The sequence below is a fragment of the Sciurus carolinensis genome, chromosome 10 (genome assembly GCF_902686445.1).
Source record: "Sciurus carolinensis chromosome 10, mSciCar1.2, whole genome shotgun sequence".
Lineage (NCBI taxonomy): Eukaryota > Metazoa > Chordata > Mammalia > Rodentia > Sciuridae > Sciurus > Sciurus carolinensis.
The window spans coordinates 86,640,152-86,659,090 of NC_062222.1; the positions used below are offsets into that span (position 1 = coordinate 86,640,152).

Below are 18,939 nucleotides of genomic sequence, written 5' to 3' on the forward strand. Positions count from 1 at the left end.
AGATCTTATCTCCAAATTAATTTTTTTTTAAAAAGTACTGGGAATGTAGCTCAGTGGTAGAGCACTTGCCTACCAGAGCAAGGCCCTGGATTCAATTCCAAGACTTTCAGGGAAAAAAAATCTCAGATAAACGACAAGGAGAGCTAGCAATTCACAGTCAGCTCCTCTTGTGCCCTCCCCAGTGGGAGCGTGTGTGACTCTCTAGGTAGTGGAGGGAAGGAGGCAGTGAATAAGATCTTTCTGAATGATGTAGCTAATAGAATATGAGGGACTGTACTAATACAAATCTATTGGCCTTCGCTGGAGTTGACACATAAATTGTGGAAAACGGTAAATCACATAAATCCTCTGGTGTTGGAGCAATTCTAATCCATTTCAGGTGCTGGCTACTCTCCTGGATCCCAGCCCTTTGCCTCTGCCCACATTCTCATTTTTAATAATATGATTATCACAATGAGGAATACTTCCTTTCTGAATTCCTCAACCCCCACCCCCTGTTTCTTTCTTCTTCTCCACCCTTCTTGCCATCCAAAATGATTTCTCCTTAGGACATTCCTAGGGTTGGTACCCAGATGAGGCAGGTTGCTACAGTAATATCTAGTCCAGGCTCTTGAAAAGCATTGCCGTAAGAGAATGATAAGTTGATCTTGAGAACTTCATCAATTGTTAGAAAAACAGAAAACAGAAAGCAACTCCAAACCATAGGTCAGATTTCCTCATGTTTCCATCAAGCTACTCCATCAGTAATTTTGTGCAGAAAAAAAACAACAACCACCTTTGAAAGGAAATAAACATTAAAAGAGAGCCTTGCTCAGTTCAGGTCCATGTTCAGGACTATGTTTCATCAGTAGAGCTAAGAGACTGAGAACAACAGAAGATCATGAGCATGGATGTGATATGTTTTCTGAGTGAAATGAGTGACTTTTTCTTTTGCTCTTAAGACCAGCATGGGTGCCATCAAATTCAAGATCCCTGAATCCGTGGGTTGTATGTTTCATCATCGTGGCAGTGGTGGTGATCCTAGCAGTGACCGTAGGTCTGCTTATTCACTTTTTAGCCTTTAGTAAGTATCAGATATTATTACTTTCAAACTAAATAACTTAATATACTTTTTCATCAAAAACTTGGTCTTCTCTCTTGTTACTACTTTATTTCTTACTTAGAATGCTTCCCTACACTCATATTTCCTCTCAATAGGCATTTTCTCTCTTCTCTTTTTAAATACATAAATAATACATTTTTAGTATATCAGACACAGTTACCTAGGCAAGGACCATTCTAGACAAAGGGGAAAAAAAATCTCTTCATACTTTTCCAATGTTAAAATTCGGTCAATTTTTTTTTATTTGTTAATACCATGATTTCCTTCTTCACATAACCACCTAATAAAATCATAAAAGTTAAATATTGCAAAGAACCTGAAGTTTCACCATTTAAAATTTGTAGATACCTAAGAATTTGCTAATTCATGCTCCATCTCCTAAAATCAGATTTTTGTAAGCAAAACAGTTATGAAGATTAGTAGATGAATTTGCAGTTGAGAAGTATAAAGGGGTAATGCCAAACTTTTAAAAAGATTGTGTGCTCTTATCATTCGTTTCCCTCTTTTTAACCTCTTCATACCACCAATGAAGTTGTGTACAGGGATGGTTTAGGGATTTTGGTCTTTATACCACTGAACATGTATTCTGGAAGACCCCTTTTGATGAATATGGCTCACAGTGGACTACCAGATCAGATATGCTATTTATCTTCTATTTTTTTCTGGAAAAACTTAAGTCAAATTCCATTAAGCAATATTATTTGAAATAATTTTAATTTTTTTTTTTTTTTTTTTTGGTTTTAGAAGGACACATCACCTTTATTTTATTTATGTTTATGTGGTGCTGAGGATGGAACCCAGTGCCTCACACATGCTAGGGGAGCACTCTACCACTGAACCACAACCTCAGTCCCTTGAAATAATTTTTAAACTATTCAGTTACTTGAATTCTTCCATAGCAATAAATGAATAGTATATTATAAATATTTAATATTTCTTAAATGAATAAGCCACAAATCTCCCTATACTGTTGTAAGAATGAAAACTACAACACTGAATAATTTTTAATGTCTCAAATAATAATGCTACTATGATGTTCATACATCTTTCACAGTTCTAACTTTGTCAATCTTTATAAATATTGAAAGAACAATTTTACTGTAGATACATGTGCATTAAGTATGTAGCTTTTTTTTCTTTCAAGTAAAGCAAATTTCAGTTGCATAATATAACTTCCCATAATCCTGAATGAAATGAAGATTTGACTACTTGAAACTTTATGTGAGATTGATCCTTCCTTTTTTTTCTTTTTCAGATCAAAAAGCTTGCTTTTACCATAGCAGTTTTCAAATATTAAATGTTGAATATACTGATCACTTAAGTTCACCAGCTACACAGGAATACAGGACTTTGAGTGGAAGGATTGAGTCTATGGTATGTGGATATTGTCTTTATTCCATTGTAAACTTATCATTAATAAACCTAACATTTTAAGCTATATTTTCAAATGCTTGATGCTCTACATATTTTCCTCCCTTGAATGTATTTTTCTATGCTTTCTCAAAGTTAGTTTGCTAATATACTGGTTCTAATCACATTTTCTTATATCATGAGTGACATACTGTCTATAACAGTTTCTCAGATATTCCCTGATGTTGAAAAGTTTGAATTTGAAAAGTGGTCAGTTATTTGGTAGAAAGTCACATGATTTGGGTTTTCTGCTATTTTTTTTTTCATAGAGTGGGATTCTGAGTTTTGGGTAGAGAGACTATGGACACAAAGTATCATTTTAATTACATAATATTGAAGGCATACATTATTACAAAATTGATTTAGCACTGTTGACCTTGATCACTTGCTGAGATGGTATTGGTCAAGTTTACACAGTATAAAGTTATTCTTCCCCATTATACTCTTTATAGAAGCCCACATGTAAGGAGCAGAGGACTGAAGAGTTATGGTTTGAATATTTGAAAAGTATTTGAAATTTTTCTGTTTGTCTGTTCTCCCCTTGTATGCATTTAAAATATTTGTTTTAATTTCTGTATTGCATTCTGGAAGTATCTAAGTTTACAACCGCACCAGCAGATATAAATATGTATAAGTATGCTTATTTCCCCACAGTATTAACACTAGGTAATATAAATCATTTTAATTATAGTTAGTTCAACAAGTGAGAAATGATGTTTCATTATCATTTTAGTTTGCATTTTATTTGCTTACCAGAGATTTAATCTGCTTCTATATACTAATAAATTATTTTTATAATTTTGTTAGTAAATTACTGATCATAACCTTGCCCAATTTTATAAGGGCCCTTGTTTTTTTAATATGAATTGGAAAAAAACTCTTTTAATATTAAAATATTAAAATTTATCTGTCATTCATGTTGCACATATTTCTCTAATAAATGAATTAATTTTCAGTCTTGTTTATAAGGTTGGGTTTATTATGCTAAGCAGAAGATTGAATTTTTTAAAAGTATTTTCTTAGTTGTTGGACCTTTATTTTTATTTATTTATTTATGTGCGATGCTGAGAATCAAACCCCATGCCTCACATATACTAGGCAAGTGCTCTACCACTGAGCTGCAGCCCCAACCCAAAGAATGAATTTTTATACAAACAAAATTATCAATGCTTTTCATAATTTTTCTGTTTTGTGCCAAGAATGAGTTTCTCTAAATATTTTTTATGAATTCACTTATGTTTTCTTTTTGTACCCTATTATTTCAGTTGTTAAAATTTTGTTTTTGATTCATCTGGAATTTTTGTTTTTAAGGTAGAGACTCAACTTTCCCCTCGACAAATAACTAGATGTTGGTCCCAAAACAATGTGCTGCATAAAGCTACTAATTTATCTGTAATGCCACCCTTTATCAAATGTTCAATTCCTCCTTTTTTCGGTTCTCTACTCTCTTCCACAGATTAGTCTTTGCCTGACCTCGTAATAGATTATTTAGAGTACTGTGGCTTGATCATATATTTAATATTTCAAAATTTCCCTTGAAATGCAAGGGTCATACCATTTCCCAATGGTAACATGAGAGTCACAATTATCCTTGTCCCATAGATAATGTGGTAATTACACTAAATGAGTTGCACAGTAGTCTCTAGTCTATGATATTAAGCAATTTGCCCCTCGTTCTTATTATTTGTCAGTAAAATAAAATAGTTGAGCTAGATGATTTTTATTATATTCCCACTCAAAAAGTCTATGATTTTGTGATTTTCATTAGAGACATGCATACCACTCATTCACCAATTTTTCTTACCCTGCTTCTCTTGCCATTCCTTCTCAATACCCTTTATGATCATCCTTCTCTACACTACCATTACATGTTAAATTTCCTCAAGGATTTGATTTACACTCTCCCCTCTTCTCACACTACATTCTACCTTTAGATAATCTCATCCATGTCTATTACTTTAACACTTATATACAAATGACTTACTCTATCTCCAGCCTAGACTTTTATTCTGCTCTTCAGAACTTTTCACCAAATTGCCAGGTTGATTTCGCTACATGGTTATTTCAAAACATCTCAAATATATCTTGCCCCAAATCAAACTCACAATGCTTCCACACCATCCTAGCCTTTTCCAACAATCCATTTCCCTATTAATTACAATACTGTTTATTCTGTTATCTCAACCAGAAACCTAGGATTCATCCTTAAAACACTGCAATCATTCCAAATAACCCAACCATCGCCATGAAGAAAAACCTTTGAAAACATGCTTGGCATTACACCCATCATTAGGTGACAGAGTATTCTTCTGCTTGACTGAAAGTGATGTGAAGTATGCTATCTATAAAAGGCTCACGTGCACATAAAAATTGAGAAATAACTAAACTATCATGTTTCATGAATTTTCAATATTTTTTAAAAAAATATATAAAATACAACACATTCCATTTGATTTGCAAGAATAACTAGTTGATATCAGAGAAAATGGAAAGCATCTTCAACAAAACTTTTTCATGATGAGTGAGAAGGACAACTTAGTGTCATGGTTTATTAAGTTCTGCCAGTGACAAATGTCATACATTTGGAACCACATTAACTATGTACAAAATTTTTCAGCACTTAAAATCAAAAATTAAAATTAAACTCTAATCAGACCTTTGAATCATTTTTATAAATCCTGTCCAGTAATTTCATAACTGTGAAAATAATATTTTTTAAAATGGAATTAAATACCTATTTGTTTTATAAGTTAGCCTCTATCATTTCTAACTTTATGTTTTATAAAGTACATATATACATGCAATATTATTACATGTATATAATTTATAAATTATGTATATAATTATACATGTATATAATTTATAAATTATAAATTAAAACTTTATGTTTTATAAAGTACATATATACATGCAATATTATTACATGTATATAATTTATAAATTTACACCATACACATGCTTTGGCAATTCATGGATAAAATATTTTACCCATAGGAGTGCATGATTGAAATATTTGGAGACTCAGTATTATTATGGTTTGAATATGAGGTGAATACAGGAATTCTGTGAACACAGGAATATTCAGAGGTAAAATGATTAGATTATGAGATCTGTAACCTAATCAATCCATTTTAGTTTGAATGGACTGATGAGGTGGTAACCGTAGTCGGGTGGACATGGCTGAAGAAGATGGGTTAATGGGGGTGTGCCCTGGAAGGGAGCAATTTTCCTGCAGCCCTTCCCCTTTACTCTCTCTCTACTTTCTGACCCCAACATGAGTTAAGCATCTTGCCTCTACTGGGCGCTTTCCCCCATGATGTGCTGTCTCTCCTTGCCCCAGAGAAATGGAGTCAGTCATCTATGAAATGAGTCCTCTGCAACCTGAACCCCAAATAAATTTCCCTCCTTTAAGTTGTTCTTATCAGGTGTTTTGGTTACAGCAATGAAAAAGCTAAATAGGAGGATGAGGCAGGACGATCACAGGTTTGAAGTCAGCCTCAGCAACTTAGTGAGGCTATAAGCAACCTAGTGAGACTATCTCAAAAGTAAAGAAAAACTCAGAAGAGCTGGGGATGTGGCTCAGTGGTTAAGTGCCCTTGAGTTCAATCCCTGGCACCCCCACAACCAAAAAAAAAAGAGCTAAAACATGTACAGTAACAGATCATATAAGCACATATCTTACTTCATTTTCATTGAAAACTGAGATTTATAGACCTTCCAATTAAAGGATAAAAGAGAGAGAGAAATGTAAATAAGATCACAAAAACATTATTATTATTATTCAGCTTTTAAGCAATGTGAAAACTTACAATTATCAAGTAATAAGGCTCAGAAGAGGGTGATTTATCTGACACATTTGTAGGCAGCTAATAAGATTTTTTTTCTCTCAGAAGATGAAAAACATGTGACAAAAATCTGTATGTAATATCCCCCCTTTATATGACCTGCTCTACTAACAGATTTAATGATGTTCACTTTGTTAGAATTTACTTAATACATAACTAACCAATCTTTATTGCTAAGAATATTATCAAGGTTGAGGATTCTAGACTATCTTAGAATATAAAAATAGTATTATCACCCTCAATCAGGAAGAAAATATAAAAAGAGTTCTGTCTTATTTCATTGTTTACTTGATTTTTGCTCAATGTAATAAAAAAGGTCAACAACATAGGTTAAAAAATCAAACAAGTGAGGCAAATAAATCCATTTGAACAGGTTAATACATTTGGAAGGAGGAAAAATGTACAAAGATTGCATGTAAAGTTTACTAAAGTAGATACAATTGTCTCTGTGAGTTGCAGTAGTCAACTGTGTACAGACAACTAATTTTTGCATACTTTTGATGGATTTCTTTTACAAATGGAGAAACTGAAAGGGGAAAAAAAAGTTTGCAAAGTTCTTTGGCAAGCTAAACTAATCTCTGTTTTCATCTACTGCCCTTTCTGCTATTCTACTGGTGTACTTTTCAAGTATCAACACACTGATTTTCTAGCAATCATTTGATAAGTTCCAAAGTTAAAGTCAATAACATTTTCATCCACTCTATAAAATATGTAATCTCACCTCTTAATGTTTGAATGTTCATATCAAACAAATAATTGCTTTCCTAATGTTTATTATCTCAGTCATCACTAAATTGTCTTATAATGTTTTCCACACAATGGACATGTCAAAATTAAAATGGATTTTTCACACTTTGGTCCAGTAGAAACTTGCCAGTGCAATGTTAAATTATGAATTAAAATGTAGTAATAATAAACACTTGTTCAAATTTTAGCTATTGCTTCAACTTTATTTCAGTTTTTTATATTCATTAAAGTCAAGTAAAATTAAAGTTAAATCCTTTTATTAAAGTACTTCCTCCAATATACCATGTTACTGAAAATATTAAAACACATCCCTCTACATAGATAATTGGAATATAGCACAAAGAATTCTAAACGATAGCGTTTGGAGTGATTTTTGTTTTTTTCTTAATATTTGCTAGTATTTCTTGAATTTTAAAAAAGAAACTTGAATTATTTTGATAAAGTCGATAGTTTAATCGTTCTTAAGAATATCCAAGGTCTCTTTGAGAAAAAAAGAAAAAAAATTTTTAAATAACTGATTGGTCTGATATAGGTCCACTAATAGGAATGGATTCAAAGTAGGATACATTGAGATATAATAGAGATTGCATAAACTTTACAATCTCAAGAAGAGGTGATTCAAATCTTGGCTGGGCTGGGGATATAGCTCAATTGGTAGAGTGCTTGCCTCATAAGCACTAAGACCCTGGGTTCAAATCCCCAGCACTGCAAAAAAAAAAAAAAATCCCAGCTAAATGTAATATTCAACATACTACTTAATTCTCCCATCTTTACATTTTCATGTCCATATCCATCAGGTTACAACCTCACGGGTTTAAGTAATCCACTCTTCATTTTGAAACTACATCTGATCCTGTTTCACAGGAGAACAATATCAGTTATAGAAGCACTCTTCCTTGATTGTAAAGCTAAATTTTATATTCTAAGACAGTCCATCATTACTACATCTGAACAATCCCTCAGGGAAATAGTTATGATTAGGTCAATAATTCACCAAATATGCTAAAAATAACCTCCTGTGCTTAGGCATAAATCAGAAATGACAAGGAAAAGACTGCCCTTTGCTTCTTTTCCCCTTCTCTTCAGGCTTTCCATTGCTACTTATTTTAATCTGCTTTAATCTGGTTTTATTCATTTAAGAAACAGCCATTGGGGATCTCACATGGTAACTTGTAAGAGTGAACTTCTCTAGCATTGATTTGGCTGCTTCACCAATTACCTTAAAACAACCACCAAGTCACATAATAAACTCTCATAAAGTAAAATATCTGATGCAATTTGGATGAGTTCTAGTAAAGACACATCCTGTCACTATCATCTCTGCTTTATAGAAGAGGAAGAGCACACCACATTAAAAGGTTGCATAGCCTGCCTAAATCGATCCCATGCTTTTGTGATGAAACTGAAGTAAACTCAATTGAAAATTTAGATCTCTACTTCTCATTAACTTAAGTTCCACATTGCAAGGTTGGGAGAAAAGAAAGAAAACAATTATAGAGAGTATTTTTCTTTGTATTTCTACAGATTGCTAAAACATTCCAAGAGTCAAATTTAAGAAATCAGTTCGTGAGAGCTCATGTTGTCAAAATGAGGTGAGTGAAACCATAACAAAAACTAAATAAGCATAGATGCAATTTGGCACATTTGACTTTTCTTCATAGCACAGATAATAAATGGCATATTTATGAAATTCACTGTAATAATATGAAAATAGAATCCCGGGCAACTTTTAAAAATTCCAAAAATGTCTTATATGGCTTATTTGGCTACTAATGTGAGTACCATGTGACTTCAATTCTTAATAGGAGAAGGAAGAAAAGATTCAGGGAAAGTTGGAATGAACATACTGTAACAGGGTCATCTGAATCCAGGATGGCATTCACAATGCAGTCTACGTAAAAAAATGTCTCCTGGAGGTGGACACTGTTTCAGTTCTGGGTATATTCACCCAAGATCAGAATGTCATAACCAACATCAGAAGTGACTTTTTTATTTCATTCGCTTGGAATGCTGTGATAAAAGGATATTGCAGCCAAATCCATGACATGCCTGTCACGGATTAATAATAGGAGGAGGAGTATTTGTGCTAGTTTTTTATAGTTCCTGCTTGTAAAAAAAATCATGTCCATGTGATATGATTATGTTCATCCTCTCCTCCAACTAAAATAGTCACCCTGATTGACTGGCCCTCCCAAAAATACTTAAATGTGCACATTACTTAGTCTTTCAAATAATATACAGAAGTTTTTTGGTAGGGAGAGGAATTACACTGTTTTTCTCAAGAACACACAAAAAATAGGCACATAACTCTAGTAAAATAAGTTTTGATGAGGATTTAAAGGAGTCAAAACAGTCTGTTGGAAGGGTATTTTATAAAAGCAAAATCATTTCAACACATATTTCCATTAGAACATTGTTGTAAAAGTCTCTGTATTAGTTATTAATGCTTGAGTGTTTAAGCCCTTGAAACTTGTAGGACAAAATGCACCATGTGCATTTCCTCTCCTTTGTTCACTTCACACTTACCATTCAATCTACTGCAATCTTGTTATCGATGACACCACAAAATACAGATTGCTCTTGTCAAGTTCAACAAAGACATCCAAAGTATGAAATCCAAAGATACTATATTAGTACTCCTTGTGGACCTCTCAACAGTATTTGGCACTGTTGGCCTATCCATAATATCATCCCTTGGTTTCCCTGACCCTACACAGCCTTGGTTTTCCTCTTACTTCTCTAGCTACTCCTTCTCAGTTTCCTTTGCTAGCTCTTGTCCTTTCTCTGTACCTTCCTCAAATATCATTGAACTTCAGGCTATCCTGTGAGCCATGCATCTTCTCTGTTCTCTCTTTTCAAGACTGCATCACTGATTACATGCTTATTTGTCTCAAAGTTGTACCTCTGGGCCAGTTCTCTTTCATCTCTAGACACACAGTCATCTCTTGATACCATAACATGGATATCTTGCAGACAACCTAACTGTAATATATCCAAACCTGAACCTATCATCTCTCCTCAAATATTACTCTTCTAGTTGCCTATCTCAGTCAGTGACATCACCATCAACCTAGTTGCTCAAAAAAGAAGTCCAGGGCTCATCTTTAATTCCTACCTCTCTCTTAAACCCACTCATTCAACCATTTAATCCTCATAATTCTGTTTCCCGAATATCTCCCAGATCTGTAAATTCTTCTTCAAATACATGTCAATCGTCCATTTCACTCCTGGACTCTACACTCCATGTAACAGAGAGAAAGATTTTTTAAAACAAAAATTCAAACATACTATTCCCTTAGTTAAAGCCCTCCTAATGACAACTCCTTTTTTAAACTTTTGTTTATTTATTTATTTATTTTCATTAACTTTTTTGACAGTGATTTTTTAAAAAATTCTTTTCATATATGTACATAGGGTAATGATATCTGTCTCACAATCTACCATCCTTCTCCTCCCCACCCATCTCACCACTCCCCTCACTCCCCTCTGGTACAATCCAAAGTTCCTTCATTCTTCCTCACCCACCCCCACCATGGATCAGAATCCACTTATCAGAGAAAACATTTGGGCTCTGTTTTTTTGGGATTGGCTTATGCCAATGCCATAATGTTATTCTTCTTTAAGATGGAGTAATATTTCATTGTGTATATGTACCACTAATAGCAACTCTACCCATATTATATATGAAATTTTTTACATAAAAATGTAAAAAATGTATATTATACATCTGTATTAAAGATATATGTATTCTTCATATGTATGGATATATGAGTATATAGTATATGTAATATATATGCATCCTGATACATACATATATGTGAGATATATGCACACACACCCACACACACACAAATATATATATATGTATATATATGTATACACATATACATTTTAGGAAGTTTATTAAACCTTCCTTTATCTGACTTCCTTTTCCATCTCCATATTCAGGATTATCTTTCATTATTCTCCTCCTTGTTCTTTATTCAATGGCCCCACTAGACTTCTTTCAGTTCTTCACTCTTCCTAACCTCCATATCTTTGAAAAATCTGTCCCCTGTACCTGAAACTTAAATGTATACATATCCCTCTCCACACACACACCACTTTATCTTCTATATCCTCTGTTTTAAAATAAAGTATGTTGATAGAAAATTTGGAATAAAATAACACCAAAAACTCGGGAGATAATTACCACTGGAAAAAAAGCTTGTTATTCAGTTTCCAAGAGGAAGAAACATGCCATACTTGATTGGGGGTGGGAAGGGAACATGGGAAGCAGAGGTCAGTCAGGAGGCAGAGGAGAGAGGGAGTAATAGTAAGCAAAAGCCTCTGCTGAGGTTTCTGCAAGAAAGAATGGTGAGCCAGGATAACTGGTTTTTTTTTTTTTTTTTTGCCTTTTTTTTTTTATTGTAAACAAATGGGATACATGTTGTTTCTCTGTTTGTACATAGAGTAAAGGCATACCATTTGTGTATTCATAAATTTACATAGGGTGATGTTGGTTGATTCATTCTGTTATTTTTTCCCCTTCCCCCCACCCCTCCCATCCCTCTTTTCCCTCTATACAGTCCTTCCTTCCCCCATTCTTGCCCCCCTCCCTAACCCTCACTCTAACCATAAAACTAACCCCTCCCACCCCCCATTATGTGTCATCATCCACTTATCAGCGAGATCATTCTTCCTTTGGTTTTTTGAGATTGGCTTATCTCACTTAGCATGATATTCTCCAATTTCGTCCATTTGCCTGCAAATGCCATAATTTTATCATTCTTTATGGCTGAGTAATATTCCATTGTATATATATGCCACAGTTTCTTTATCCATTCATCAACTGAAGGGCATCTAGGTTGGTTCCACAATCTTGCTATGGTGAATTGAGCAGCAATGAACATTGATGTGGCTGTATCTCTGTAGTATACTGATTTTAAGTCCTTTGGGTATAGGCCAAGGAGTGGGATAGCTGGGTCAAATGGTAGTTCCAGGCTGTCCTGAGGAGGTGGAGGTGCACAGTGAGTGGCTTGGTCTCCAAGCGCCCACACAGAACACCGGGTGGCTGCCTGGAGGAAGAGGCGAGCGACGGGTCACTGGGGCTTGGAGCATATGTACGAGGCTCTAAGTGACTGCTCAGAGGAGGGGTCACATAGCCAGGCGATTAGGTGCAAAGCACGGTCCGGTCCGGGGACCTAGGCACCTTTTCTTGAAAGAGCTACACAGAGACAAGCTGAGGGGCGGAGCAAAGGTTCCAGGACTGCGGGCAGCTTCTCTGAGGAGGGGGTACCTAAGGAGACTCGTCTGCGAAGGGCAGGGCCCCCAGGCCCAGGAGGTAGGTCCAGGCCCCTGGGAACGTTGCCTGGGAAGGCTGCCCTGCCCAGGCGGTAGTTGTGGACTGAGGGGAACCTCTAGGAGGGGAACTGACTAGCGAGACCTCCCCACCTGGTGAGTCTTCCCCGGCAGGTGAGGTTTTCCCACAAGGACGGTAAAACCAGAGACACAGGCCCAAACAGGACAAGCCTCAGCCCGCAGCCTAGTTCCCCTTTGGATGACCATTGGTCAACAAGTAGAGGCACCTCTGCCCATTAGCAGGGAATATACCCCACCTGAAGATAACTGGGTTTAAGATTGGCCAATTTGAGCCTGGCAAGGTGGTGCACACCTGTAATCCCAGCAGCTCAGGAGGCTGAGGCAGGAGGATCACAGGTTCAAAGACAGCCTCAGAAACTTAACAATGCCTTAAGGAACTTAAAGAGATCCTGTCTAAAAATTAAAAATTAAAAAATAAGGACTGGGGATGTAGTTCAGCGGTTAAGTGCCCCTGGATTCAATCCCTGGTACAAAACAAAGTATATATACATATATAATTTCATTCTTCTTTAAAACTGAGTAATATTCCACTGTGTATATGTACCACTAATGGCAACTTATACATATTAAATATGAAATTTTTTTACATATAAATATGTATATTATACATCTGTATTAAAGATATATGTATATATATATATATATATATCCAATTTAAATAATTTCAGAGGGGTTCTGGGGCATAAGAACTATCTCCCAGTTGCCTAGCCCAGGGGTTATTAAAGCAGGTGAAAAGCAACTTGAAGTTTGGGTTTGTGAACTCTGAATTAGTTTTCATTTGAAAAGCATACTCAAGTGTGATTGTTTACTCCCAGTAGAAATTGGCTAACCCTGGAAGGGTCAAACAAGGTTGCAAGGCCATCCCAAGAGGTCAATTTATCAGAATACAGAAAATGAACAGCACATTTAATACACCTATATCTGACCATTTTCCAACCATGTTTCAGGTCTCAGATGAAATGACCCTTCACTGCCACTACTACCCTAGGCTTATTATGAAACATTTTGAATATATAGAAAATTTCAGAAAACAATGAACAAAATCATGCCTCATATGAAGCCAAGCATATTTGTCAAATCAACCTTTTGTCATATTTTTAGACCTTTTTTAAGACACAAAACTTAAAAATATGGTTGGGGTTCCATATTTTTGTACCATTGTATCCCACTCCTTCCACTAGTCTTCATTTATTCAATGACTTGCTATGTTCCAGATATTAAAAGCACTTATAGATATGGAACTTGCATTCAGCAAAGAACAAAACTTAGTACCTATTTTCATGAGGAATGTGATCCAGCAAGGGAAGCCAGATGATTAAAAAAAATACACACACACACATACACACCAGATGTGATATACATCATGAAGAAAAATAAAGGGTAAGGGGATGAGGATTAAAGATAGAAGGATTTTCTGAATGTTTCTTTTTCATAGGAGATAAACAGGAAAGTCTTCTCAGACAAAATGATATTTGAATGGAGACATGAAGAAGACAAAAATAAGCCTTGCAAATATAAGATGAGAAAGCATTTCAGGCAAAGAACCCAGCAAGTACTTGATGCGGGAATGTGCATGAGATCATCAACAAACAGAAAAGATACCTGTTTGGCCAGAATGAAGTAAATAGAAGTAAGAGATGTAGGAGATGATCACAGTCAGAGATCTACCCAAAGACAAGGTCATGTAGGTCTTGTGGGCCACGGTAAAGGACTTTAGGTGTTACGCTGAATGAGATGGGAAGTCAATTAACATTAGTGACACAGATTTTAAAGGATCTTTAAATTGCTGCATGTAGCATAAATTGAGGAGGCAAGACTCAAAGCAGGAGAATTCATAGAGTAATTTCAATGATATAGAATAGAGATTTGGGCAATCTTGATTAGGATGATAGTAATAGTGGCAAAAAAGCAATGATAATGAGTTTCAGATAAACCTTTAAGATAGGGTTGAGAGGGCTGAATGTTGAATGTGAAAGAAAATTCCATAAAGATTTTCTCATGCATGCTCCTATACATTTATTGTATGTGAACATATCTATAGCTAACATATAGAGTTGTTTTGAATGTTTTCCAGCTTTATATAAAGCTTTATATAGGATAATACAATATTTTCTACAAATTGCTTTTTATGTGAATCCATGTTAATACAGCTAAACCTAGTTGATTCATTTTTACTGTTTTATATTCATTTATTTTATTATGTTATTGAGTGAACATCTGCAGTTTATTTATCTATTCAACATTCAATGTGTATTAATTTTTAAATATTTTGACATTCTAAACAATCCTACAATAAGTATTCTTTACATATGCACATATGAGAGGGTTCATCAAAAATATATACCTAAAAGTGTAATTTCTAGATCTTTAGGTTGGAGTACCTTCAACTTAATTAGTTGATAAAGTGTTCTTTAATGCGCATTAGGAAAATTTTGTTTGATGCCTTCATATAACTCTTGGCTTCCTTGTCCTATCTTAGTTGCCAGTTCTGCACTACTATTAATTCCAGAAACTGATTTAATATTTACTTTAAAACATTAAATAAGCACGTTCTTGTGCTTATTTCTATTCTAAGTTTCTGTTCTTTTTTACTATTAGATGTGACTGGGGTTCACAGTTGCCATTTTCATTGATAATTAAGTTTTGATGGACCAACAGACATTGAACAAATAATTACAACTTTTATTTCTAGCAACACGAAAGTAAATATTATTTTAAATGTTTTCATATAAAACAACTGGAACTTTAGATTATGTACAGGGAAGTAAAGGATCAGGTATGAAAGATGGTGGAATGAGACAGACATCATTACCCTATGTACATGTATGATTACACAAATGGTATGGATCTACATTGTGAACAACCATAGAAAGGAAAAGATGTACCCCATTTGTGTACAATGAATCAAAATGCAGTCTGTAAAAAATTAAAAGCTAACTTAAAAAAGAAGAAATGTGAAAATAAAAAGAAGAAGAATATATAGGCAGTGTAAATTATCATGATTACCCATTTGAAAAAATATCTTTATGGTTTGCAGGCCAGATGGTAGTGGTGGTGTGATAGCAGATGTCGTCATGAAATTTCGGTGCACTAGAAGTAACAATGGAGAAGTGATGAAAGGCAGAGTTCAGGCTGTTTTACAACAAATGCTGAACAACTCTGGAAACTTGGAAATAAATCCTTCAACTGGGATAACATGCAAGTATCATTTTTTGCATGCAATTTTATTTCAATATATCTCTGAAGTTTAGTAATTCAAATTTAAATCTTAATTAAATCAGAAACTGGCTTTTCTTTCTTTTGAATTAAACTTTATAAAATAATATATTAAAAAGCTAAATATATATGTATATACTATATAGCTTTCTAATATAAAACATTCTAATTTTTTTACTTTTCAGTGGTTTTCTTTATCTTAAAAGAGACTATTTTCTTTTTAAATGGAATAATTTCAACATGGGAGAAGATCTATTTCCCAGTGTTCACATGAGGGCAATACATTTTAATCTGTTCCAACATGCATTTTTCCATTCTGTTTGAGTCTTGTGTATAGTAAAACGAGGTAGGAAAGCAAACTTGGTATTATATAAATTCACTATCTTGCTGAAATTGCTTAGGTTGATCCTTTAAGGGAATGTTCTAACAGCAACTAATTTTAGAATTCAGAATCTAAGATTTTCAGTTTCAGTTTTCTCCTTTGTAAATGGAAGCCTGCCTGATGTTTCAGGGCTACATGAGAAAATTGTGATAATGCTTCTTTTAAAAAAATGTATTTTATTTTTAATTGACACGCAGTAATTATAAATACTTATGAGGCACAGTGGTATATGCATATATGCATATAATGTATAATGAGTAAATCTGGGTAGCTGGCATGTCTATAACCTCAGACATAATATTTCTTTGTACTAGGGACATTTAAAATCCTCTCTATTAGCTATTTTGAAATATTCGATTGCTGTCAACATGTCCTACAATGCTATAGAACTTTAGAAATTATTACTCCTATCCAGCTACACCTGCACCCCTGAACCCATTGTCCATCATTTCTCCATCTCTCCCTCCCCCACCCTTCAAGGCTCTGGTAACCATTATTCTAGTCTCTACTTCTTTTGAAGTCAACTTTTGAGAACATGCAGTATTTGTCTCTTTGTGCCTAACTTAATTTCACTTGACATAATGTCCTCTGGTTCTGTCCATACTGCTGCAAATGACAGAATTTCATTCATTTTTTTGGCTGAATAATATTCTACTGTGTTTATACACCACATTTTTTCCCATTCTTCTGCTGATGTGCACCTACACTTATTCCACATCTTTGCCATAGTGAACAGTGCTGCAGTAAACATGATGTACAGATGTTGCTTTAACAACTGATTTCAATTTCTTTGGATATATATCCAGTAGTAGGATAGCTGAATCACGTGGTAGTTCTATTTCTAGGATTTTGAGCCACTTCCAAGCTATTTTTCACAATTGATATGCTAATTTATGTAACTATTTGTATAATGTTTGGTTGGCTTCATTCTACTCTGTAAGTTTCTTAAAGGCAAGAAGTGTTGTGCCTTGTTCACTTTTACTGTTCTACCACCCAGTATTTAGTATATAATAGATATTTGATAAATAATCGTTGCATAACTGAAAGAAAGGAATTACTTAATAAAGGACACTCCACCAACTTTGCCTTTTACTACTAGCTTAAATAGCCATGATTCCTCATATGGAGTTCAAATTGAAAAGATATTCATGGCTCTCACACTGGGCTAGTATGCACCTGCTACAGCAGTACTAGTTGTTAAAAATATTAGAATGCTTTCCTATTTGTTGGTAAGTGATCACTGTATTAGGCCCCCAAAATTGCTGTCCAAGTTATCCAAATGCCCCTATTTCCCACTATAGACTAAAGAGTTAATCACATTGGAAAGAACTCAAAGACACAGCTCAAACTCTATGGTCTGTGTTCTGACTCCTGATGCCCATGTACTAGTTATTTAAGCAACTGAATATTACTTCTGTTCTGACGCATGAAGGAATTCTTCCAAAAGCACTTTCCAAGTGTTTGTTCATTGTTTAGTATTATGTTACAAAATTTGGGGATACAATAGTGATTTCCATCCCCCAGAACCCCAATGAACCAAAAGACATCCCAATGCAAGATAGCGATCAAAATAGCAGACTTGACAATCAAGAGAACATATAACCAAGCACCCAATGACCAAACACAGCTACTGCTGCCAGAATTCAGGAAATGAAGAAACAAGTGTTCTTGATATCTCTCAGCAAACAATTCATCAAGGAGGATGGATGGACTTTGGCTTTGGAATATTAAGTAGGATTTCCTTAATTTAATCCTCACAACATCCATAAACCATACATACTTTTATTGTCTCCACCTAGAAAGGATATACAATTGTTCAAGGTTTTATGTTTAGCACATGGCAGTCAGGGTTAAAACCCAAGTCACTCTTATTCAAATAATGAAAAATACACAGCTTTATTTATTTCCTGCTTCCAAAAGGATGCCGTGGCTCCACTGAAGCTTACAAAGCAAATGTGATACCCAATTGGTGTAACACTTCTAGATGTAAATAACTGCATAAATTGGTTTTAGAGAACATGAAAACCCAGTTTTAGAACTTTGAAAGTATGGGATATACTTTTTTGTGATCTGACATACATTTTTAGAAATGGTCAGTCTATACAAAGTGAATGAATTAAAAAAATACAGAAGTGGCAGTAGAGAATTCAGTTTGAAGGTTATTATTACTAGTACTAGTGTCAAATGATGAAAGCATGAACTAAAGTAGTAACAAAAAGGATAGGGAAGCTACTCAGAAAGCTGAGGCAGGAGAATCACAAGTGGGTCAACTTGGGCAACTTAGTCCTGTCTCAAAATAAAAAATAAAATCTTGGGATGTAGCTCAATGGTTGAGTGTCCCTAGGTTCAATCCCTAGTATCACCAAAAAGTTTTTAAAAGGAGAGGTGATAGGGAGAATTAGAATAATTCGAAGGACAATTATTAGAAGTTGAAAAACAAGGAGACTAATAAAATGTATGACGAGAAAGTGGGAATTTGAGATATTTTCTAGCTGCCAATGGAAGTAGTGTCATTAACAAAAGGAGGAAATATAAGTAGAAAATTTTGGATAAAATTTGGTCACATTATGTTTGAAATGACCATTGGACATGTGGGGGAAACTGTCTTGTAGTTTTTATTGGGACCTTTGCTATCTGATACCATTACAGATTTCTTTCCTGGCTCTCCCACCATCTCTCTGCATTCAACACATATACTAATTCTGCTGACTTTATTACACCACAAACATTCTACACCTCCATGCAATTACTCTCACCATGCCTTCCATGTGGAAAATATTATCTGCTTGACAAATCCCTTTTAGGGTTTGTAAAATACTGTACAGATGTCATTTCCTCCAGCTCAAATATCATTTCCTCCTCCATAATAACTTCTG

The 18,939-nt window shown here is 34.6% G+C and overlaps 1 protein-coding gene across 1 annotated transcript in view; it reads left to right on the forward strand.

Moving 5' to 3' along the window:
- Positions 1-939: 939 nt before the first annotated feature.
- LOC124995078 (transmembrane protease serine 11D-like) overlaps positions 940-18,939 on the forward strand; it is a gene marked incomplete at its 5' end in the record, with an annotated part of 30,436 nt that continues 12,436 nt past the window's right edge. Inside the window, 4 exons of the mRNA XM_047567523.1 lie at positions 940-1,063; positions 2,358-2,476; positions 8,629-8,696; positions 15,503-15,663. Coding sequence (XP_047423479.1) covers positions 940-1,063; positions 2,358-2,476; positions 8,629-8,696; positions 15,503-15,663 — 472 coding nt within the window. The remainder of the gene's footprint in view (positions 1,064-2,357; positions 2,477-8,628; positions 8,697-15,502; positions 15,664-18,939) is intronic.